Raw genomic sequence first — 24,000 nt, forward strand, 5'->3', positions numbered from 1 at the left:
CCGCTAAACAAGATCGTGCTCTCCCAGTTTCAATTCGTCATAACTTAATGACTAACAAATTTTGAGCGTCTAGAATGTGGCAGAAGAGTTTTATTTTCAGCCAGCAGATAATCCTTAGTTATGCCAGCAGCGGGATGCTGTGCACCTCTGATGTCCGCATGAATCCTGTCTGCTGCTACTTGTTTTGTGTAAAAGACATGGGGACTATAAGAATGGCAAAGTCTGATCATTCAAGTGTGGGTCCTTGCTGTTTTGTGGGATGATGTATGTGCTCACCTGGATGTTCACTTTTGTGATAAGAACAAAGATCCTAGACCCGATTCTTCATTTGTCTTGGTGTAACTGTAATGAAGTGTCCAGGTAATGGTTTGACTTCTACATCTAATCTGTTTTAAAAGAAGTTAAAAACCTCCGGTGCAGTCTGCTATTCCTTGAAGGGGAGAAGTAATTCAACTACAGTCCTTTCAGGAGCCAAGTAAGAGAAGTAAATTTTGAGTTGCACTAATCAGGAAGAGGAAGTTATCTGTCTGCATCTGGTCACTTCCCTGCTTACATGGCATAGTTCTATAACAGCTACATAAGAAGCTTTGTGATGGGCAAATGTCAAGGGCAATTAATTCTTTGGCAGGCAGCTGTTATTATTAGGACAAAGAGTGGCCAGACAAAGAAGGAAAGCCTTCAGCTGATTTATTTTTCTCTACATTTTCCATCAAAATTGATGTCACTCAAACCCCAGTGGTGAATTTGCATGCAATAAGAATTGTAAACTTGCCATCTCTTTTTTTAGTAGAAGACCTTACATTAGATTTAGAGGATAGCTCAGAGAAAATGTTTGGAAAGTCTTCACCACTTTAATGCTCTCAGGAAGGAGCAGAGTTGTGCATTAAGCTGATAACAGAAAAATATGTGGGCTGAGTTAAGCCTACTTCAGACTGTTTTTCCTCAAACTTAATTGATGGAAATGTTCCCACTTTTGGGCTTGATTTATTACCTTAGTAGAGTTATTCCAGGTTTGCTGCAATGCAACTGTGGGTGTTCTAAATACACCCACGCTGCCAGAGAATCAGGAAGGATGTACTTAAAATCCTTTAATTTATCTAGTAACATCTTTAGCAGCTTTTTGTGTAGGTTTAGTATTGTAATGGAAATGGACTCTTTGGTTACCTGAAGAGCTCCTGTGCTAAACTGCTACCATTGGCTGTAGGGACATGGAAGTAGCATTTGGAGCTGATTGGGGCAATACTCTGACCAGCTACATAGGCTGTAAATGCACCTTTCAATTTTGTAATCTCTCACTATAGTTAAAATAGTACCTAAAATTCCAGATACTAATTTCTATTACTCTGGGTCACCATAGATGTGTCATTCCCACCTTCCAACCCCAGGCAGAGCAGAGGTTCCTCATGTCAGGAGGTGTTGTTTTAGGTCCTGAGTCTCTATTTTAGCCACTGTTGTTGCCTCAGCTGTTAACCAGGTTCCCTCTTTGTGCATCAGTGGATGTTCCTGAGGGGTTGTTTAGAAGTGACCCAAACCAGGTTAGGTTTTCCTAAAAATTTTCAGCACTGAGCTGGTGAGGGCAAGCCTTGGGCTGGGGAATGAGCTCGGATTCCTGCAGATGCTAGCATTGCCTGCTGCCTTGGCACCTGGGGCAACCTCTGCCCGGCTTGTGGTTGTAAATGCTCTGTCTGGGTTCTTCTGTGCATTACTGAGGCTGAATCTTCATCTTTCTCTGTGTTTTTTTCAGAGCCTTGTCCTCCCAGTGTTGGTAATTGCTGATAGAATTATTCTGTCCCAGCCATTGCAATCTCTGGCTTTTCTGGTAATGTGGAAATTGCACATAACGTGAACAGTAACCAGTATCACTGCTCTGGTGTATTGGAGCTAATAATAGAAATGAAAAGCCTGCTCTTTGTGAGCTAAATAAAGGCAGACAAGACAAGATAGAAAACCGGCTTCTACACACACTAGAAGTAAAGGAGGTCCCGGTGTGTTTTCCTCTTGCTGATTACTCTTACCACTGGGCATTGCTGTATGTAAATAGGATCAGAGTTCCTGTGTTGTGCCGGGAAGAGCCAGTCCTAAGACAGCTGATTTCCTCCAGCAGTCATGCTTCATTAGTGCGCACGTTGCTGAGGCTTGGAGGTGCTGCGTGAGCAGAATACTCTCCTGCTAATTCTAGGAAATACTCTTACTGATGGTGCAGGACCGTGGTATGAGTGGCTTTCTGAGTAACTTCAAGGGTCGGAGCTTCTCTCCTGGCAATATATCACTTGGGCAAAGCTATTTATTGCTAATCTTATATTTAAATGGTTCATGATGTTGAATAGTAAATAATGAGGGTTGGAGGACTTTGCGTGCATTTCATAGATCTGTTGCATAATGTTACTGATTGTAGCAGCATTTGGTATCAAGTATCTGCAAAACTTTACAGTTAAATGGCTTTTCGAAAAACACAAGTCTGGCAAATCTTGACTTTTTCCTGGAACTCGGATCTCCCTGCTGAAGCTATGGTATATGGGCCAGTTTAGGGTGGCAGTTGGCTTTCCTGGGCAGTGAACTTTATGTGAATGCAAGTGACGGTCGCCATGGGCTTCTCAGGCTCCAGCGTGAAGGCTTATGAGTCCGGTTACGTGTGTAGAAGTTTTTATGCTCTGGATCTGGTTGGGCTGATTCTTCTATGCTAACACCCCCTCTCCAACCGTGCTAAAATCATGTGAACAGACTTACTGGGCATAAGCAGAAGAAATAGGCTAAGGAAGTATATGTGCTTACTGCATATTCACTGAACTAGCTGATGCAGAATTCTGTTGTTGATGGATGGTTTCTGATGTGGTCCTGCAATAGCAGACGTGTCTTACGGAGGACATTGTTAACCCTGATTTTAATGATGGAAACTAGAAGTTTCAGGCTGTGTCAGTAGGGAACACCTAGGGCAGTTAAGGCAGGCCAATGGGAAATAAAAAGTCATACATAAATTAAGAGGTATTAAACCCATCTTGAATGAGAAAGTGTACATTAAAGTGACTTGGTTTGCTATAGATTAATTAACCCTGGGAGATACCAGGCTTAATTAAGCTACAGTGAGTTAAGCCATTTTACTGTTGATAGAGATCATTTATGAGGGAACTTTTTAACCTTATGCACATCAACTTCTAACCTTCTGTGGATTTGCCTTAACTTTCAGTGTCCCTTGGCGAGGTTTTGGATACTTTATCTGAAGGAGGCCTACGAGATTGCCAGAGAGGGACTTTTTATCAGGGACTGTAGTGATAGGACAAGGGGGAATGGGTTTAAACTGAAACAAGGGGAGTTCAGGTTAGATATAAAGAAGAAGTTCCTTTACTGTAAGGGTGGTGAGGCACTGGAACAGGTTGCCCAAAGAAGTGGTAAATGCTTCATCTCTGGTGGTGTTCAAGGCCAGGTTGGACAGAGGCTTGGGCAACATGGTCTAGTGGGAGGCATCCCTGCTCATGGCAGAGGGGCTGGAAGTAGATGATCTTAAGGTCCTTTCCAACCCTAACTATTCTATACTTCTCCTACCCGTTGGAATCGTGACTCTAATTCTTAGGAGAAACTGGACAGAATGAGCTTAAGATAAGCATAATGCGTATGTAGGAAACGTACACTGAGTAAGGGTTGTGTGACAGACTCTGCAGGGGGATAGAGTCTAGATTTAAAAAGCATTTAAATAGAGGTTACAAAATGGAATGTTTAAATTTAAAAACCAGAGAACACAGGAGTGAAACAGAGTTACTAGAAGTATTGTTATGCATTTCCAACTGCAAGCTACCTTGCTTAATCAGATGAAAATATCTTTTTGTGGGTTTCTTTTTGTGTTTGTTTCTTTTTTTTTTTCTTTCTTTTTTTTCTTTCTTTCTTTTCCAGTAATTGCCCTTCATTTTTGGCTGCTGCTTTAGCTAGAGCAACTTCAGATGAAGTCCTTCAGAGTGATCTTTCGGCACACTATTTACCAAAGCATGTGGACAACGCAGATGGAATCATACGTAAGTACATCTGCACATGATAATGTACAGTTTTACATGGTGTGGATCTTTCATTTACACTGTATACTGGAACACTGCAGATGGTAATTGATAGCTTCTTAAAGTCGGCATTACCCACAGCAATTTTGCCGATGACACCAAGCTGTGTGGTCCGGTTGATACGCTGAAGGGAAGGGATGCCATCCAGAGGGACCTTGACACGTTTGTGAGGTGGGCTGATGCCAACCTTATGAAGTTCAACCACGACAAGTGCAAGGTCCTACACCTGGGTCAGAGCAATCCCAGGCACAGCTACAGATTGGGCAAAGAAGAGATTCAGAGCAGCCCTGCAGAGAAGGACTTGGGGGTGCTGGTCGATGAGAAAATGAACATGAGCTGGCTGCAGTGTGCGCTCGCAGCCCAGAAAGCCAACCGTATCCTGGGCTGCATCAAAAGGAGCGTGACCAGCAGGGCGAAGGAGGTGATCCTGCCCCTCTGCTCTGCTCTTGTGAGACCTCACCTGGAGCATTGTGTGCAGTTCTGGTGTCCTCAGCATAAAAAGGACATGGAACTGCTGGAACAAGTCCAGAGGAGGCCACGAGGTTGATCAGGGGACTGGAGCACCTCCCGCATGAAGATAGGCTGAGGAAGCTGGGGCTGTTCAGCCTGGAGAAGAGAAGGCTGCGTGGAGACCTCATAGCAGCCTTCCAGTACCTGAAGGAGGCCTATAGGGATGCTGGGGAGGGACTCTTCATCAGGGACTGTAGTGACAGGACAAGGGGTAATGGGTTAAAACTTAAACAGGGGAAGTTTAGATTGGATCTAAGGAGGAAATTCTTTCCTGTTAGGGTGGTGAGGCACTGGAATGGGTTGCCCAGGGAGGTTGTGAGTGCTCCATCCCTGGCAGTGTTCAAGGCCAGGCTGGATGAAGCCTTGTGTGGGATGGTTTAGTGTGAGGTGTCCTGCCCATGGCAGGGGGGTTGGAACTGGATGCTCTTGAGCTCCTTTCCAACCCTAACTATTCTATGATTCAGTGATCTGTCTGGTCTGACCACTGGAATGGTACTGCATTTTCCTCAAATTAGTTCCTTCTACCAGCTAGCTAAATGCAGTTGGACTAGATTTCTCGTAAAGGAATATCTCATATTGATTAATCCCATAAAAAGATGAGTGGTGGTGGATTCTCCATTAATGATAAAGCTAATGGCTAATTTCTTAGTCAGAGTTTTCTCATCTTTGAGCATTATCTAGTTTCAACTTTTACTCTTGAATTCTCTGTTTTTAAATGTCTTTCTGTAACTGTACTTGATTCTTTTATCAAATTTTTGTTCCTTAAGACCAAGTGGAAATCATTCCTGTCTTTTAAGTACGCCTTTATCTCTGGTGGCCCTGAATTTCTTTATAAGCACTTTAGATTATGTGGTCCTCCTGGCAAGTGCCAGTTGTCCTCTTTCATCCTTAGAGCAAAGTCACATGTATGAGGGAAGAGAGAATTTAATTCTGAATTATTTCAGTCAGCATGGTTTTTACTATGGCTTTTATTTTTTTATATAGTTTCAGCAAAGGATAGTATAAAGATACTTCATGCTTAAAAGGAAAATTTCCTTTTCTCCATTTCTTCTCCGTTGCAGCATCCAGCTCACAGTCATGCACCCTAAAGCATTTAAGGATTCTGTTGGTCTGAATAACCTTGCAAAACTTTCTGAGGTGCTCAATACAATGAAGAACAATGTTACTCAGATGTATTGAGAGGCATTCTGTAATTTTTATCTGGAATATGCCGTCACCAAACCATTTGTTCATTCCTTCCTTTTTTGACTAAAAAAAATTAGTAAATGGTTCTGGGAATAGGTAGGATATATAAATCTTGCTCTACAAAAAGGAAGATTCTTCTGTGTTTCTCAGAGGCCTTTGGAAACCTGAGAACAGAAAAACATGCCGTGGGTTCTCTTTTTGTAGGTATTGCTGCCTCCTCCTGCTGAGCAGGTAAATGGAATAGATTTGTCATTGTTCTGGCTGAGCAGCCTTCATTAATTCAAATTGAGATCTCTGAGACTTGCATAAATATTTGACAGTCTCCAAGGAAATGTTGACTAAGCCTCCACACAGAATATCTAAGGAGTTCAACAAAAGAAAAAGAAAAAAGAAGGAAAAAACCCCCAAAACCAACCCACGACAAACCCGTCACACCTACAGGGATTGCCATTCAAATACGTCTAAATTTATAATACACGGATGCAAACGTACATTGGTATGTGTACAGGCAGGCAGGCGCTAAAAGTGCACTCCAGATGCAGTACGTTGAGGTGAATTGTCACAATGAAGGTGCTTCACTATGTACCTCAGTGAACAGAGTTCACTGCTTATCCTAATAACGCTTGGACTGCTGCAGAACGTGAAACCAGGCTGAATTTTGCTACCTGGTTTTGATTTATGTTTTTCTTATGAACCCAGCAAGGATTTTACTCTGTGTAATACAAGGAAACATTTACCTGATTTGCCTCAAGTTTGGATTTGCTAGAAGAAAAAGGAAGTCATTCCAAATTTCCTTAGTGACACATTTCACTCTGGGGATTGCAGTGCGACAAATCGTATTGCATACTTAGGAGTGATAAAAGCAGTTACTGGTGCACTGGTGGAAAGGGAATTAGAAGCTTCCTGAAAGAAGAATGCTGATCTTAAAAGAAGGAAATCTGTTTTGAGTCCACAAATGTAGAATATAGGCCTCTTATATTTGGGGTGACCATGTGTGTTTGGATATCAAGAACAAAACCTAAAAGTCATAGGCCATGGGAGATTCTTTTTCTGCAGTTGGGCTGGAGAGGAGCAAGAGAGCTTCCATGAGGACTAAAGGCATTTGTTTTCCTTTTCTCTTTTTAAGGTCAGCGTAAGAACCTTTAAGTTTTCTTTTTTGAGGAGGAGGATATTTATGTAATGGTTTGGCCTTGTTAAGGAACCACCAAAGGAGCCTGGATAGTAGGACCACGTTATGCAGTGAAGGTATCTAAAATATCCATCAGACTTCACAGAGTCCCATTACCCAGTCTTTCCAGGATCTAGGAGATGTGATTACTATAGCTGAGGAGGTCATTGACTAGTCAGAAAATGGAGCTCCTAGATTAAGCAAAACCTTGGTCATTGGCTTGATGAGGTGTCTATAAACCTGAGTGCTAAACCTTTTGTCACGCTACCTGCATCGTCAAGTCTTAAAATGTAGGTACTAAAAAGCAGACTCTGATTACTGGTATTCTTTCTCCCCTGATTTTGCCATAAAGGTCAACCGTCTTTGGGAACAGTAATGCCTGAGCTGGATTTCCCACTAGCTGTGGTACAATTAAGTGCTACTTCCAACGCTGGGGATTTTGGAGCAGCAGGAGGGAAATGAAATTCTCCATGACACAAGCACAGTGACAGCTGAGTCAGCTGTGGCTCAGCACCGCGACATTAACAATTGATGAGTAATTTACAGCTGTGAGGGGGTGGTTTAGCTGTTGTGACCCTTTCTCCTGTTTTAACCTGAAGAGCAATGATTGATGATGCTGACACTACGCACACTCCCTGCTGGGGAAGGGTGTTTAGTATCTCAGCACAGCCAATGGGTTTGCTTCCTTCCTTCCTCACAGTGACACTCTGAAGTGTAACAGCCGTGTGACATTGAAATGTCACCGTTTCCCTTCATATATGCCCAGTAGAAAGAAATGGAAGAGCAAGTCTGTGGGGTTTACTTCTGGAAAGTAAAATTTGGACATGTCAGGCTGTAGGTGTTTCCTCTTTAAATGTATTACACAGCAGAGAGATTTCTGGTGGCACTGGTGAGGTCAGTATAGGTGTTGTGGGGGAACTGGTACCCGTTAATATGACAGTGGTGGGATGACCTTGTCATTTCATTTCCACCACTTGTTTTTAAAGCTGTGTAGTCAAGAATCTGACTCCTTCTTTTGATTCTGTATATAGTTTATTTCCAGCTTAAGGGCTGTTCTGCAAATCAAGCTTTAACAAACTCATAATCAGCAGAGCTGGGAATATATCTTGCTCCTAAGGATCTTGGGCACCTGATCATTATAGCCCACATCTTGTGTAGACCTAGTGCAGAAATGCATAAATGGTGCTTTTAGGTTCTTAAGGGAATTTCTGTGAACTGAGAGATGTTTTAAGTCTCCCCTCTACTCCTGTTTTTTAAGCTCTTCCTTCTCCAGGAATGATTGACACTCATGGATTACAGGTGTTTAGTTTTGAAGATTGCTGGCTTTGGTGAATGCTCATGAGCAGAGATGTTGATGTGTTCAGCTTTGATGCTTACTTCCTGTTTTCCTCCCCTGAATTTCAGAACAATTGTCAAGTGCCCAAGTTTTCACATACTTTAAAATTACTATTTCTCAGGAGTGACAGTTCAGCATTTCCTCAAATTTAAGACTTTTCTGGTTTTCCCGTTTGCTCATGCAGATTTCTTTGACACAAAGGCCAGTCAGGAATCTGGAAATAATGTTATTAAACTAAAGAAGGTACCGGAATGTGTGTGCTACTGAACGTGTGAACCACCAAAACGTCTTAAAGTAACGCTGTTAATTTCTGTAGGTTACTTACCCCTCTATTGCCTCAGCACTGCAGTGAGGTGTTGTTTGGAATAGAGTTTGGTCTAAACCCAGTACATCATTGTAATGGATGTGGTTTTCGTATGTGATGCTGTTTGCCATGACAGAGTCCCTCTCAGAGCTGCTGTGGCACAGTTGCACCACCCTGTGCAGAGCGACACAGGGGATCGAATGCTGAGGGAAATGTTCTTCCTTTTCATTTTTTCTGATGCCGCAAATGAGTTCCCCAAAGGCACAGGGGAATGTTTAAGTTAAAAAGACAAACAGTGAGTTGCTTACTAATGAATGCTGATTATGGTGAGTTTGGCTTCCTTTTTTATGCACCAGAGTCCAGAATTTCCCTGCTGACATCCATTTCAAATGGTTAGCTAAACCGGTTTTGTTTCATCTTTGTAATGTATGCAAGAAAAGAAATATCTCTTAATAACACTCTTGGCCTCTCATTTGTGGTTTTTGTCTTCCCTAGAGATCGAGACAGTGAAGTTGGCCCGCTTAGTTTTCAGCAAGCTGCATGAGATCTGCAGCAACTGGGTGAAAGACTTCCCACTCCAGCCAAAGCCCCACCGCTACTATGAGACATCTATCCATGCCATCAAGAATATGCGCAGGAAGATGGAAGACAAGCACGTCTGCATCCCAGACTTCAACATGCTCTTCAACCTCGAGGTAAGAAGAGATCGTGTAGAAGACAACTGCATGTGCTAAATGAAGTCTGCCTTCTTGGGGAAACTAGGCCGTCATATACTGTGAAAATGAAATCCATACCTGGGATGGACCTGAGGAGGGTTGACAGCCAGGTGACAAACCTGGTCTTAAGTTAGTTCAGTTGATATCCGTAACCATAATGGCAATATGATGTGCAGTATCTACATAAGGTATATAGAATAAAAGAGCACTTTTCAAAGACTTCTGGTGAAATGTTATCTAACTGAACAAAGTTTGTATCTATCTGGGCCATCCTGATGATCCACTCATGCAGTGGCTGAAGGACTGACCTGCCACTGTGCAGAAAGTAGCCCTGCTTTTGTGAGTGGCACCTGATGCATTGTAGTACCAAGTGATAAATTAAGGTAGGACCCTCTCTGTGGCTGAAGATGCCCAGGTATAGAAGAGGACTGCTGATGGAAACAAGGAAGTGGTTCACCTTACAGTTCATCGCTGAAGACAGTTGGCTACAGGGGTGGAATCTGTACTGCTTTCTTTTGGGAGGAAAAAGCTAAGAGCAAGAATAAGGAAAGAAAGTAGGAAAAAAAAATAAATAGCACAAAAGCACAAAATTTAGAGGAAAACGGGGTGCAATTCACACAAGAATTTAGCAACATGAGCAGTTTGCTGGAACTAGGGCCAGACTTCCCTCCATTGATTTCTTTATGTGACCATCAGGCAAACACTCATGCCCACTCTTCCTTCAGATATAAAACTGGACACTAAAGGATGGCAGATAATGGCAATAATTTTACCTTTAGGATCAGCTTGCTGCATAACTGGTTCTTTATTACCTCCTGCCTCTTCTGCCCCATCCACATTCTTGTCTTAGGCGATATTAATGCAAACAGCGGCAGATGTTTCCTTTGCCTGTCAATTGTCAGCTTTCTTATTGCAATTTATGTTGGAGCATATTACTTAAAAATTACAACATACAAATATTCTAGTCATCGAGATGGCTGTCAAGGTTGAATTGGCACTGAGAGTGGGTTGGTGTGTTCTGTGTATGAATAGGCACAGGAGTTGCTGTCTCTTGGTACAGCATTGTTTCTCTGAACAGATAAGGGGAAGCTGAGAAAACTGACTTGAAGATGAGTGATTTTGCTGTGTTCCATTTGTGAATGTAATCACAATTACCTGATGAGAGAGGACACGGAGGGTTTAAAAGAAAAACCCAGGCATCTACAGTGACGTGGATGAGATTTTAAAAAAAGAATGAAAGCAGAGGCTGGCTGGCTTCACATTTTACCTGTACTGGCATTTTATCCCAGGTGGTTTCCAGTCCTCACCTAGGCTTCATGCAAACTGCAGTGGATGTTCTTCTCTCCCTGTGATTTTTGCAGTCACAAAGCCTCCTGCACAAGTTGATGAGAACGGCACTTTCTATTTGAGTTGAGTGAGTGAATTGTAACAAATGGGACATAAGGAGCACTGAGAGTGCTACACAGCTGGTTCCTGCAGGGCATCTCTTGCAGTTTGCAGATAGAATTCATCACCTATAAGGTGGAAATTTCCCATTGATACAAGTGAAGATGGTCCGAGTAGTTTGATTTTCCAGTGGAAACACTTGTCTCTAAGTGCAGTTAAATAAGGATGCCACAGATCTCAAGTTCAAAAGATTAAAGACAATCCAATTAACTGTTTGCATTGCTTTTTCCTGAGTTGTTTTCTCAATGTGTTTCCATTGACAGGATCAAGAGGAGCAAGCTTATTTTGCAGTGTTTGATGGTCACGGGGGAGTGGATGCTGCCATCTATGCCTCCATCCATCTCCATGTGAACATGGTCCATCAGGAGATGTTTCAGCATGACCCAGCAGAAGCACTGTGCCGAGCTTTTCGGGTGACCGATGAGCGCTTTGTCCAGAAGGCAGCCAGAGAGGTGACTGAGTTACCTGAGTGTATTAATTAATAGATTTCGTCCTTGTAAGCAGTGGGCTCCAAGTGCTGTGCTGAGCATAGCCCAGCGCTTAGCACAGAGCTGTCCATGCACACTCCATAGTGCCAGTGCCCACTGGTGGGCTTCTTCATGTTCCATAAAGATGTCAGCCTCCACTTCTCCCAACAGCCAGTTCATTGAGAAGGGTGCTGCTGAGCATTCATATGTTCAAATGCTAACTAGCTTTAGTCCTTGGGGTGTTTTTTTCCTCCTCATCTCTACAACATACATTTTGGTTAGCTCCAGCATAAATGGATAACTGACTTCTAGGCCTCCTAAACTCATGCAAGGGCTGAGTTAAGTGCAGGTGTATGTTCATGTCAACAGGTAGGAAAGTGGCACAGGAAGTCAACAGCAGAGCCCAGCTTCCAGAAAGCAATTCCCATGCAAGTAGAGGCACAAGGCAAAAATCAAGGCCTGTTCCTCTGTTGGGAACAGGCTGTGTATTGGAATATCAACGTGTTCAGTCGTTAAGCAAGGAAATGCTTTGAAATGGTTCTTTATTTGCTTATTTAAAACTGGGGCTATTTCTTTTCACCCTCTCCAGAGTCTGCGTTGTGGAACCACTGGGGTGGTGACTTTCATCCGAGGAAATATGCTGCATGTGGCTTGGCTCGGGGACTCCCAAGTTATGCTCGTAAGGAGAGGCCAAGCTGTGGAACTGATGAAACCCCACAAACCAGATCGGGAGGTGAGAATAGCCTGTTTGAAATGCACCCCAGGCAGTGTCTACCACTGAAGCTGACAGGTATCAGCTTTATGGGGGGCACTGCGACACTGAGTGTTGCCTTGTCAGTGTCCCCTGGAGCAGGAGGGTATATTCCAGTGATCCTGGTGTGTTTAGAAGTCGGTATGGATGTGTGTGCATCTCCTTTCTTCTCATTTGTGCTGTGTTTGTGAAAACACCCAAATATTTATTGTAGTGTGCAGAGCGTGATGGCAGCACTAAGGGCTCTGTCCACAACACTCTCTTGCCTTGCCTTGCTGTTTAGGATGAGAAGAAGCGCATTGAGGCACTTGGTGGCTGTGTGGTCTGGTTTGGAGCCTGGAGGGTGAATGGGAGCCTGTCAGTCTCCAGAGCTATTGGTAAGAGTGGGCTTTAATTCCTTTTTGAGACTTGCTTTTCTTTTTAATTAAAAACTTTAATTTTCTAGTGATCAAATTGGAAATATAGCTGAAGATAGACCTGTGAGCAATAACCTCTATTTTCTTCCTCTACAGTTTGAGGGAATAATTTCCAAATAATTGCTTTAACTTGGGTTAAGAGTGATTGGCTCCATGCTGTGTTAATAAAAGGGCTTCCAGATGCAGTGGCTGCAAACCCACGGTCTTACGTATCTGTGTGTTTTTCCACAGGGGATGCTGAGCACAAGCCATACATCTGTGGGGATGCAGACTCTGCCTCCACTGTACTAGATGGCTCTGAAGACTACCTCATTTTAGCCTGTGACGGTTTCTATGACACAGTCAATCCCGATGAGGCAGTCAAAGTGGTGGCTGACCATCTAAAGGAGAATAATGGCGACAGCAGCATGGTAGCACATAAATTAGTGGCATCTGCTCGAGATGCCGGTTCCAGCGACAACATTACTGTCATTGTGGTATTTCTCAGGGACATGAACGCAGCAGTCAATGTTAGCGAGGAGTCAGACTGGACAGAGAACTCTTTTCAAGGTGGGCAGGAAGACAACGGGGAAGATAAAGAAAACCATGGAGACTGCAAACGGCCGTGGCCCCAGCACCAGTGCTCGGCACCTGCAGATCTAGGGTATGAGGGACGGGTGGATTCTTTCACCGACAGAACTAGCTTAAGCATAGGGTCAAGCATCAACCTGTTTGACGATCAAAGCTATTTAGACCTGACAAAAACAGAAACTAGTACACCTCAGAGTGCCAAATGTCTGCCACCAATTCAAGTGTTTAGTCCTGGCATACCAAAGAGTGCAAATTTGATCGATGGCTTAAGAGTGAAGAATGAATCACCAGAGTGCACCACATCATCAATGTGTGGACAGAGCAATCCCAGGGAGTACAACGCTCCTCTTAGTTTGGGTGCTACAGGGCAGAGCATCTACAGGGCGAAGGGTATATCCCCCATTTTCCTTGGGCTGGAAGATGAACTATTCAAATCCTTGGGAAAACGAGCCGCGCTCTTTCGCTTCCGGCTCTGCAGCTGGAAGAGGCAACGAGGAGCCAGGCTCAAACCAAAGTTTCACACGCTGCTCTTGGCTCATGAGCCTCCCCACGCAGATGGAGCAAGTCTGTCCCTACCTGTCTGGGGCCGCAGGAGCGCAAGGGTGTGGGGCAGACACTCCCCGTGCTGGAGGCTGGCTGGTCACAGAGCGTACACTGAAAGCGTGGTTTTGATGCGAAGACAAAGTCATTGTATACCAGAGTCATACCTTCATCAATGCTGTAAAATGTAACCATCCCCCTCGTGTTCCCCCATCAGACTCCCAAAGTAGACATTCCCAAATAAAACTGGCATCATCAGAAAGCGAAAAAAGGTGGGCATTTCCGAACTGTACTCCCATCCCCTGCAAAGCTCAAACTATGTGTAAATACATCTAGGAATTAACAAATGTAGTTGTTTCAATCTCAATAAAGTTTGCTGGTGGTGCCACCCTGAGCAGTGCCGCAGCCACCAACCACCCGCACACGTGAGTATCTGACCACATTCACCGGTGGAAGCCAAACAGCTGGTTCACCTCATAGACACTGTTAGGGAACGAACAGTCCTTACAAATGCGAGAGGTTGAACCTGCCTGCGATACATCCGTGGAGCAATATGTAAAGCAAGATTCTGGTTTAGAACTGCCAAATTATTTTTGGAGTGGGGGGGAAGTTTCCGTAGAAGTCCAGGTGTGTGGGGTTTTTTGTGTTCTGCTTTCTATTTATTTCAGGCAAGCATTAAGATGAATCAGAAAGTTCTATCCACTTTTGCAGGTAGATGACTAAAAGCCATACAGGGTTTTACCAGGTAACTTAGGAATGGACAAACTGAGCTCCTGCTGCTCTGTTCTCAGACTCCAGTTGAGGTAGAGACTCACAATTTACCTATTTTTGTTCATGTGACATAAAGAGTGGAATATGAAGAAAACTGGGTTTGTAATTCTTAAAAACAATTCTTTCCTATGGCTAGAGGTTCGTATCTTTCCGGTGCTTTTAGTGGCATTTTTCTTGTTTGTCAGTTTAGGAAACTGTTCTCAACTGGTTTTCATTGAACATTGATTGTGCTTATTTCTTTGAGCCAACCTCTTTCCACCGTAACTTCATCTCAGGTCTTAAAAGAAACCGATCTGTGGAGATGCTCAGTACAATACTACTGCCACTCAACCAGTCAAACCAGAGAACTGCTTGCGCGAGTTAACGAGCAATCTGATGAGCTGTGTGGTTCCTAGGTGGCAAAGGCGTAATTTAATATGAAGTTGCAGCAGGAAAGATGGTAGTGTTCTGTCTCCGAGCAGCATCGCTGCTGCAGTGTGGTGTTCTCTGGTGTGTGTAGGCATGGATGCCAGTCTGCCAGAGCAATCCCAGACGTGTGGAAATGCCGTGGGTACAGAAGAGCAGGGGTTGCACTTGCTATTTTGTGGAGTGAGTAAAACTCAGTGCCCAGCCAGAGCTCTGCTTTGGTGAAACCTGGGTTCAGAAAGGGAAGTGAGCAGTGTTGCTTACCACACTGGAAAATGCATGGTACCTGCCAGCTTATCCCTACTGTTGAGGTGATGCTGAACCCATGGGGGAGCGGTTAACTGGGATGTAAGCAGACGATTCTCATCAGCTCCTGTTGCTGTTCTTCGTTACAGTAAAACATTTGGAAGGGTATGAATAAAGTCAGTCTTCATAGGCACTTATTGTACAACTCCTATCATTTTAGCAGTAACAATTTAATAACAGTATTTAGCTAGAATTTGCAGAGTATTTTAGCATTAAGTAGTCAGATTATTCAACACGACAAGATGGCAAGGTTTGAGTTCTGCCACTTTCTGCTGCTTCTGCCTTTGACGCACTATTTTAAAAGCAATCTGAGGAACAGTGAAAGGCTTTGTGAATAACCAGGAGTTGGAGTGTGGCTTTAGATTCCTTTGATCTTTTTCAGGCTTTTTGTTTTCAATCTTAGAGGATCATTGGCTCTTACCCGTCATCTTACTAAGCCTTAGCTGCTGTCGCTGTTCTCTTTAGCTGCAGCGCATGTTCCGATTCGGATTTACTGAGGAAATTTGAGAAATCATGAGATGATAAAATATGCAACTCTGGGGCATCTCTGCGGTGCCTTTGTTTTAAATTCTTCACAGTAATAATGACGCATTGAAAGTCCATCTTACTGTCGTGTTTCAGAGAGGAAGGTGGTGTAAGTGCAATTCTGCGTGTGAGTAAATGAGAATGAAGAGCTGTGATAGATGATAAAACTTCTTCCCAGTCTGCAGGAGCGGTTGACGAGTGCTCGATTGCATGTGTGCTGTTTTGGGGAAGGATTTAGCTTTTTAGGTGTGGATTCGTAAGTGATAATTCTGCCACTCATACCATTTACCTTGCTAGGAGAAAAAAATTCTGCCATCATAGTTCCAGTGTGGTCAGGTTAAAACATTGTATAGGTAGCAAGTGTTCATTTCTTCACTAAATGCATATTTATAGAGTAGATAGGAACCATTTGTAAGGTAAGTCCTATAAAGTTCTATACTATTACAAGTAGTGGTTATTGGTCTGATATATGCTGCTCTTGATTCTACCCACTAGACAAAAAGCAGTGCTTTGTGAAATGCAGTGTTTTCTCTTAATGCCACTGGTGATAGGAAGTAGTTCTCTTCAGTTCAGACTCCTGTGCCCTTACTTGCTGCTTGCTAACGTAAGCAATAATCCCTCTCTAACGGTATCTAAGTGTTCTGTATCTCGTACTTTGATTGTCTATCTGGTGACAATGTAAAGATACTAGGCTAATATAAAAGCATCTAATTGTATTTATTAACTGTTGCTACTGAGATTCAGTCTGTGACCTGTGTTTTGTATTTTTATTGTGTATTGTAGTGGTGGTGAAATTTGTATAACGAATCTTTCCAATAAAGAGCTGAAGTATCCCTGTTCCACGTTAAGACAACCCGCATCAGTTTCAGTTTACGTGTTAACCCTGTGTGCAGAACTAGGAGGTAGGGAGTGAAAACATCATTTTTTATGTTGGTTTTTGTGAACTTGTGGTGGTTTTGAGAAGGAGGCTCCAGGCTGTTTGTCTGAAGCAGCTCAAAACTTGCTCATAAGCTCCTCACTGTGAGTCCTGGTGGGATACGCACGGTCCCCTCTCTGGTTGTTCCCTGTGCACGCTTCTGGAAGGTGCAGCTCTGGGGTGTCTGTACTGCAGGGACACGGGCGCCCGTAACCCACCACAGTTTGCACTGATGGTGGGTGGAAACACATGTATAGAACTTTTCTTTACCTGGAAGTGCCATCGATTGTCCTTGCCAGTTAAAACCATTCAGTAGTGGATTGAGATTGCATTGCAGCACCCAAGGACAACGTCAAAGCAGACTTTACCCGACGCCACATTTATAGTGGTACAGCGGTGAGAAACACGTCCTATGGGCAGATGAGGTGTAATGGGCTCCGTGTTCATAAACACGGCTGCTGTAGTTCAGAGCCAGCTTCCTCATGAAATCCTCCCCACTGTGGCAGTGTTCTGCAGGAAAAAGCAAACGAGAAAGATTGGTCTAAATTAGGGACTGTTTTAGCACAATTTACGCACTGGGCACTAGTCACATAAACAAAGCCATTGAAGGGGATACTCCAGCTTTGATCATGCCTATGATTTAGGGCAATCTTTCTTTAATTCATATCCTCTTTGCAACAGGAACAAACCTTTCTACCCTTCTATCATGTGCAATAACGAAGCATTAACACAATCTTTGACTTAAAACGTTCCCGTCCTTTCCTTGCCCTCGCCCATCAGGCACTCGCACTGTACTTGCCAGCAGTAAAGCTAAAATCCTCTCCCTTAGGGTCTAGTACAACCCTTGGGGTCTAATACAACTCCTGTATCGCATGTGCACTGTGGTTTCCTCACCTGGGACAGGAACAGGGTGCGGGACCAAGCTCACACCATATACCAAGCGCTCCTGCCGGCGGTTGTGACACGGGAGCTTGTGTTGACCTCCTTGTGTTACCGTGTTCATGACAATAACGTGTTCTTGATGCAGTGAATAAACTAAAGTAAACCATTTCCCAGTGTTGGGACTTCCCTCCGTAGTCTTGTTCTACAGTCCACCTATTAGTTTCAACCATGTATTAGTCATCCATATTTTATTTATGAAGCTGTTTATACAGGAAAAACTGTTCAAGTTTTACCAATATCTTAATAAAACAGTAATTTAAACCACACTTCAGATAGTCTGTTTATTTAAGAGCTAACAGAGACAGCGACCACCCTCCGACTTAAACATCTTTGGTGAAAGCAGCTTACCTCTGTGTGGCATGTACCAGAACTGGACAACAGTGGTTGTGTCAGCTGGTACCATGGTACCCATGGTGTTATGAGACAGGGCCTGTCAGAGCCCAGCTGTGAGCTGTTCTGAAGGGAAGCAGATCAGATAACTAAGCCCTCCAAACCTCTTCCCCCCACCCCCTTGTTAAAAAGCCAGTGCTGTGTAAGGTTATTTTCCATAACGTAAGCGAAGTGGGGCAGTTCCAGCTCCTTCCCTGGACCCCAACACCAGAGTGGGGCACATGCCCCATCAAACCACTTCCTTCACCATGGGCCTCTCATTAAAGCAAAGCACCTGTGGGTGGTGACAAAGCAGAGCACGACGATTACTGCTAATTGAGCTGTGTGTAATCAACAACACAGCCCTGTACAACACCAAACACTCCCAATGCACTACCACAGGGCACAGCCTGTCACAGGCCACCCTCAGCATTTGGCCACCAGAGCAAGGGGTGCCTGAGGTGGCTCAGGGCTGCGCCTCCCTCTAGCTAGGAAACACAAAACCACATTTGTGTGAAAGCCATGGCTCCTCTGTAGTTCCTATTTGAGTATAGGAGGTTCTAGAACGTAACAGCCTTACAAATCTCAGGTGGATTTAAGCACTTTTCATTGAGCAATTCAGGAAAAGGGTGACCAGCACATGACAGGCAAGTGTTCTCCTTGGAGAAGGTCAAGGCAGCAGCACTATACTCACTGACGTGCTCGACCGCAGTACTTACTTACACACTAACACCTCAAACATCACATCAGATTTCAACATTCATTTTATTAACAAAGTGCAAACAGTTTTGAACTAGGAGTTGTACAGCACGCACTTACACTGTGGAACATTCAAGACAGGAACACTGGTACAGCCAGGGGACACACAGACAAGAACGGTGACAGTTACTCGTGCTTTGTCACTGACCAGGCATTCGGCTTTCACCATAGCGTCACACGTAGTTTAGCAGCTCAGAACGCAACACGCAGTGGCAGAGGGGGGTGGTGGGTTCAGTTGGTCCACGTCATGACTGAGGAAAACAGCAGCTGCTTCACCCCAACTCCATCCATCCCATCTGCCAGCTTCAGCAGCCTTGCACAACCCGCTCACACCGTTTTAACCGAGGACAGTCACATACTCACGGTTGGCCCAGCAATGCAACAGGACAGCAGCAGCCTGAAATGGGGCTTCGGCACCTCTGGGGCACTTTTTAAGAGCATGTGAGCTGACAGAGCCAGCAGGAATGCAGACATTAGTGTAAGACCTCCAAAGGTCACTTCACCGCAGTAACTGGCTTAAGACGACTGTAGAAGAACCACATGAGGGTGCTGGACAGAACGTAGTATGCTCACAGCCACGAGTAACAGCCTTGGGCTAAGCTCCAGCGAATAAACGCCCCTCTTCCCAAGGACATGAGCCACAGGTCTTCAGGCCCTGAATGTGTTCTCTACCTGCTCCAAAGAAAATCAGCTGTCAGTGAAACCGACATGTAAGGACAGTTTTAGGGCTTCAAGCAGTCTTATGAATCAAAACTTCATGCCAGGTACTTAAATCCAGTCAGTCTTCTACTGACAGTAGACTGCAGTGCAAACCCAGCCAGCCCTCCCGTGGCACTGCACAGTGGCTACAGACTGCCTTGAAAAGCAACATGGCCCTGGGGAAGACAGGAAGGAGCCCCAGCACCTGCCCGTCCATCACCAGTGAGGTGAACCTGCCCCTCATTGCTGCAAACCCGAGATGTGGTACAGGGAAGGAGCATCCCCAGGGCTACCACCGCGTTGCAGGCTGAGCAGCTGCCCTTACCTGGTGCTGTCTTCTCCAGTCGCAAAGCTGAGATCATCAGGACAGGCTTGGTCACCCTCCGGGAATGCTGCGCACCGCTCCGAGGCTGAAACCAAAGAAGACCCAGCATCCATTACCAGAAGAGCAACTGGAACAGAGCAAATGAATGTTCTGCTACTGGCAGAGTCCGCTGTGTGGTACTTCATCCCCAGTATACTGGCACACAACGCGCTTGACACCGAGTTAAAACTGCCACAGGGGCTTACATTTAAGGTATCTCCAAGTCAAGCACAGATACGAACAATGTTGCGGTTCTTCCCATGAGCTGGGGTTTTAGTGCCTGCTGCAGACACCCAGCAAAGCAGCGAACTCCGGTTTCAGAGGCAAGTTGTTTGGCCATGCTGCTACTGCAGCGTGGGATGCTTATTCAACCAGAAGCCAACCTCATCCAGCATCAGCTGTCACCTCACAGCTTTTAATTTGATCAGAAGGTTAAAGCTTTTCAAAGAAGCATGAGATGAGTTTTGGAAACTACACTGAAGTGCTCAAAGCACATTCCTGCCAAGGATGATGCAAATCCACGTGTAAGGCAGCAGTTACCTCCCGAAAAGGAGCTGGCATACAGCACCAGTCCTAGTGTGCAGGGAGTTCCAAGCCAGGAGAACAGGAGCTCTGGGTTCCCAGCACCTCCCTGGGATGACTTGCCTAAACTGACTTCTCAGAGCTAGAAAGAGTTCCCCTCTGATCTATTAGGATCCCAAGAGAGGAGTTCCAGATCTCACTGGCACTTGCTCGAGTATTGATACCCTAACAGCACCCTCAGCAATCTCTGCTCTGGCAGCATCCAGCATGGCAGGAGCAGGAGGTGGGCCCCCCGGTCACACCTACCTTCGCTGGAGGACTGGACCGAGAAGGCCTGGTTAAACCCCGCTGAGGCAGAGGCACCATCTTCCTGCTCTTCGTTTTCTGTGTCACATTCAATGTCGCTGTCACTGCTCATTCCTGGTAGGAGATGAAGGACATGCTTCTGACATACCCCAGCTGTGAAAAAAACCAAAAAGACCCACAAGCCAAAAATGATGGCAGCAAGACCTACGTGACTGAAGCACTCAATGTCTTCACATGTGAGAGCAACCAATATCAAATCCCAAGAGCTGGCAGGAGAACAAGAGAAGGAGCACATTCAGAGCCAGATGCATTTACCAAAACACTAAGGGACTGAACAGAACAGCGGGTACCACCTTTGGGAATGCCCTCATTCTGCTGTTTGGCACAAGAGGAGGAGTTACAGCATGTCACCAGCTGAGGCAGGCTTGGTTGCCAGCAGCCCCTTCCTGCCTGAGCTGTGCTCCCCTCCCAGCTGCTCTGCTCACCTCTGCAATGAGGACAGAAAATAAAAGGAGCTTTTTTTCCCCCCAGAATCCCAGACTGGTTTGGGTTGGAAGGGACCTTTAAGCTCATCCAGTTCCAACCCCTGCCATGGGCAGGGACACCTTCCACTAGAGCCCGTTTTTAACAGTTCAGAGGTAGCATGACCCATGGAACAGATGTACCCACCCACCACACCTTCCAAGCAGCAATACTCTGTTCACGTCTCAGGCACAAAACCCCCTGTTTTTCCTACAAAAAGAACCACAATAGTTAATAAACAAGGTGGCTTCTTTTGTTTTGCCAAACATTGAGCAGGCACCGGCGGAGGTGAACATGCTCCTTTTTGCACAGTTTTGTGGGAGACGGAAGGGGTTTGCTCTGCTCTTTCACTTCTTAAGAGCTGATACTCATTGCTAAGAAAAAGCAAGTAAAGTGAGTTGAGGTACCAGCTGTACCGTAGTTTCTCCTCTGAAAGGAAAGGAAAAAAAAAAAGTAAAGTTTATTTCCTGGGGTTTTTAACAATGAAGTATTTCAGTTCTTAAAACATTTTCCTATTAGGTTCTCTGCTATAATAGCAGAGCTGCGGGAGCACATCACGATCACACTGCAGTGACTAAGAGCAGAAATTCAGTTTTGTCACTGAGAGACCTTCTGTAAATGCCAACTCCTACACAATATTGCACACTGCAGCTAGAGATGGATGCTGGCACCTTAATATAGGCTTTGCGCTACAATTCAGTCATTGAAATTCAAATTAGTGCAGGGGTGGAAGGCAGCAGAGTTTTAGCAAGATAAGAAAAACTCTTCTGTGTGGACTTTCAAAAAAGAAAAAAAAATGCAATAATATTTTTTTCCAGCATGGAAAGGATGCAGGAAGGGAGGGGGAAAAGTTTCCTCCAAGTCTCTAAGGAAACTGGCTTACGTACCACAGCACCCGACACGAATGAAGTGTTGGAGAGACTCTAGTGCGGACGTGGAGGTAGTTACCAACGCGTTGTCCCTGACGGCAGCAGGCTTAAAAGCCAAGGTCACTGACTGCTATTTTAATTAGATAAGAAATTATTTTCAAGGCCATGCAACTGAACACCAAAGCAAAGACCTGGAGCCCTATTAAGAGGTATGAAAAGCAAGTAAGAGTCCAGAGAAATAGATGGCCCCAGGTAATGGCACCGGGTCTTTGCCTGCTGCACTGTCCCATTGCCATTTCTCCCCAGACAGAGGTGACACAGAGACATTCACTCCTCATTCAGATTCACACTACAGCTGCCAATTGTTACAGCGAAGGTCAACCACCATGAAAACACATTTTGGGTTTGATGGAGGGCTTTTTTCCTCCTCTTTTCCTTTCCCTTTCCAACTATTTCTATTACAAAAATGGGTCATCCCAGACTGGTGCGTGGTCAAACTACATTTGCCCTCTACAACATTCAATTTACCTTCTTCTGGCCCTGCAGAAGCCCCCTCAGAAAGGACAGCCTGTAGGTCACCCGTGTCAGAGCTGCTCTCCAGACCACCTGCCTGGGCTCCTTCTGTACGACACCCTTTAGAAGTTGACCTTAAGAGAGAATTGAGGAGAAGTAGAAAAACTCATGTTAGAGATTCAGCTTTAATCCTTCTAGTCCCACTTCTAGTTTTACTCATTGTTTAAGTCTCTTGCATACCCACTTAAACTTCCAGCTTGGATTGACGCAGAAATATTTAACATCTTCACAAAAGAAACCTGGAAAAGTTTACAAATATTTTCCAAAAATGGTGATTCCAGGTATTTAAAAAAAAACCAAAAAAACACAAAAACCAAAGCCCTGAGTACTCCCATGGCACTTTGCTTTGTCAGCCAACAGGGAGTTGTTATGAAATTGCTGAAAAACTAGAGTCAAAGTGAAAAATACCGTCTTAACCGAGGAAACCATTTAGTTGTAAATTTCAGTTAGAGGATATTTTGCAAGGAATAGTGGGAATACGGATGGGTCTGCCTTCCCAATCCAAGTGTCAGACTGCATCCACAGCTGATCGAAGTATAAAAAAAACAACAAAAAAAAACCCAAAATGGAAAAGATGACTTGTAACCTAGTTATTAAACTAAAAATTGATATCCAGAGGGAACAGCAACAACCAAATAAACTTCAAAGGAATTTCTCTTCCATGCTACAAGCACCTGGGTTTAGTTGACTGGTGTCTTTCTTCCTAGATCAAGGAAAGGTGGGTGAGGAGATAACAAGAAGAAAAGAGAATAAATGCTTACCCTAGAGCACCAACTTTCCTCGTCTTCTCTACAGCAGCTAAGCCATTTAAGCCAGAAACTCCCATATCAGAATCTGAACCATCACAAGGCCTCTCCTCTGTCTTTGGCAGTGACTCAGGGACACTGCTGTTAGGCAGGGCCCTGACAGAATGGTGCCGACCACTCAACTTGGAGCTCCCTACGCCACCTGAGAAAAGGGGGAGAACTCTGTGCATGTCAAGCCTTATTTCAAGAAGCTGAACACCCAGCTGTTTCACAGCACCAGCTTGGTTCCAAACATATGTATGCACAAGCACACCTGCCCCACCCTCATGCTTAAAACCTTACAGTTTCAAGTGAACGTACGGGCAACACAAACCATCTGGTATATCCACTCTCTCATCACACAGAGCTTTTGTTTCAACTGCCATTTCTGATGGGAGACTATAGACAAATCTTCTCCCACACTGTGTAGTTAAAACTTATGTTCTACTTATCTTCCAGTAACAGACACCCCTCCTCACTGTCCTTTTCCCCAGCTATCAATGTGAAGTTGCCTGGCCACAGCCTTTCAAGCCTTGGACAAGGGTGAAGCTGTGTGCAGAGGTTATAGTTACACCATCTAAATGACTCTCTGGCATTTTCCAGTTTCCCACCAAGGCCTTCTGTATCCATTTAGCATTGTAAGAAAACAACTTTGGTACTCCACTCCTCAGAACACTTAAAAGGGACAAAACACAAGTCCTGTGTTAGATGTTTCATTACCACTCAAGGAAGGGCACCTTAAAACTCAGAGGCCACAGTATCAATACTCCTTCTCACATGTATGTGGGGTTTTCTTGAATTCCCTTTAAGGCAAGTAACAGTTTAAACATGGGTCAGTACTTTTTGATCTATGATTCTCACTATAAAGTTAGTTCCTGAAACATCTTCAGAGATCAGAACTTGTTAACACACATA

General features: G+C 44.5%; 2 protein-coding genes across 15 annotated transcripts in view; one reads left to right on the forward strand and one right to left on the reverse strand.

Annotated features, from left to right (window-relative positions):
- The window catches only part of PPM1E (protein phosphatase, Mg2+/Mn2+ dependent 1E), a 67,149-nt gene extending 49,566 nt beyond the window's left edge, over nt 1-17,583 (forward strand). The window contains exons 2-7 of one of the 3 annotated variants that reach the window (XM_065695123.1): nt 3,886-4,004; nt 9,042-9,241; nt 10,972-11,160; nt 11,765-11,908; nt 12,210-12,303; nt 12,574-17,583. In XM_065695123.1, coding sequence (XP_065551195.1) covers nt 3,886-4,004; nt 9,042-9,241; nt 10,972-11,160; nt 11,765-11,908; nt 12,210-12,303; nt 12,574-13,643 — 1,816 coding nt within the window. In that variant the 3' untranslated portion in view covers nt 13,644-17,583. The remainder of the gene's footprint in view (nt 1-3,885; nt 4,005-9,041; nt 9,242-10,971; nt 11,161-11,764; nt 11,909-12,209; nt 12,304-12,573) is intronic. The other 2 variants (XM_065695124.1, XM_065695125.1) reach the window with 2 other exon arrangements.
- Nucleotides 17,584-18,432: 849 nt separating this feature from the next.
- The window catches only part of TRIM37 (tripartite motif containing 37), a 28,951-nt gene continuing 23,383 nt past the window's right edge, over nt 18,433-24,000 (reverse strand). For 3 of the 12 annotated variants that reach the window (XM_065694377.1, XM_065694375.1, XM_065694381.1), the window contains 5 exons: nt 23,062-23,248; nt 22,256-22,374; nt 20,337-20,489; nt 19,470-19,596; nt 18,433-19,120 (listed from right to left, as the gene is read on the reverse strand). In XM_065694377.1, coding sequence (XP_065550449.1) covers nt 19,114-19,120; nt 19,470-19,596; nt 20,337-20,489; nt 22,256-22,374; nt 23,062-23,248 — 593 coding nt within the window. In that variant the 3' untranslated portion in view covers nt 18,433-19,113. Of the gene's footprint in view, nt 19,121-19,465; nt 19,597-20,336; nt 20,490-20,544; nt 20,603-20,637; nt 21,858-22,255; nt 22,375-23,061; nt 23,249-24,000 lie in introns of those variants that run through there. The other 9 variants (XM_065694378.1, XM_065694379.1, XM_065694376.1 and 6 more) reach the window with 9 other exon arrangements.

The sequence above is a fragment of the Lathamus discolor genome, chromosome 14 (assembly GCF_037157495.1).
Source record: "Lathamus discolor isolate bLatDis1 chromosome 14, bLatDis1.hap1, whole genome shotgun sequence".
Taxonomy (NCBI): domain Eukaryota; kingdom Metazoa; phylum Chordata; class Aves; order Psittaciformes; family Psittacidae; genus Lathamus; species Lathamus discolor.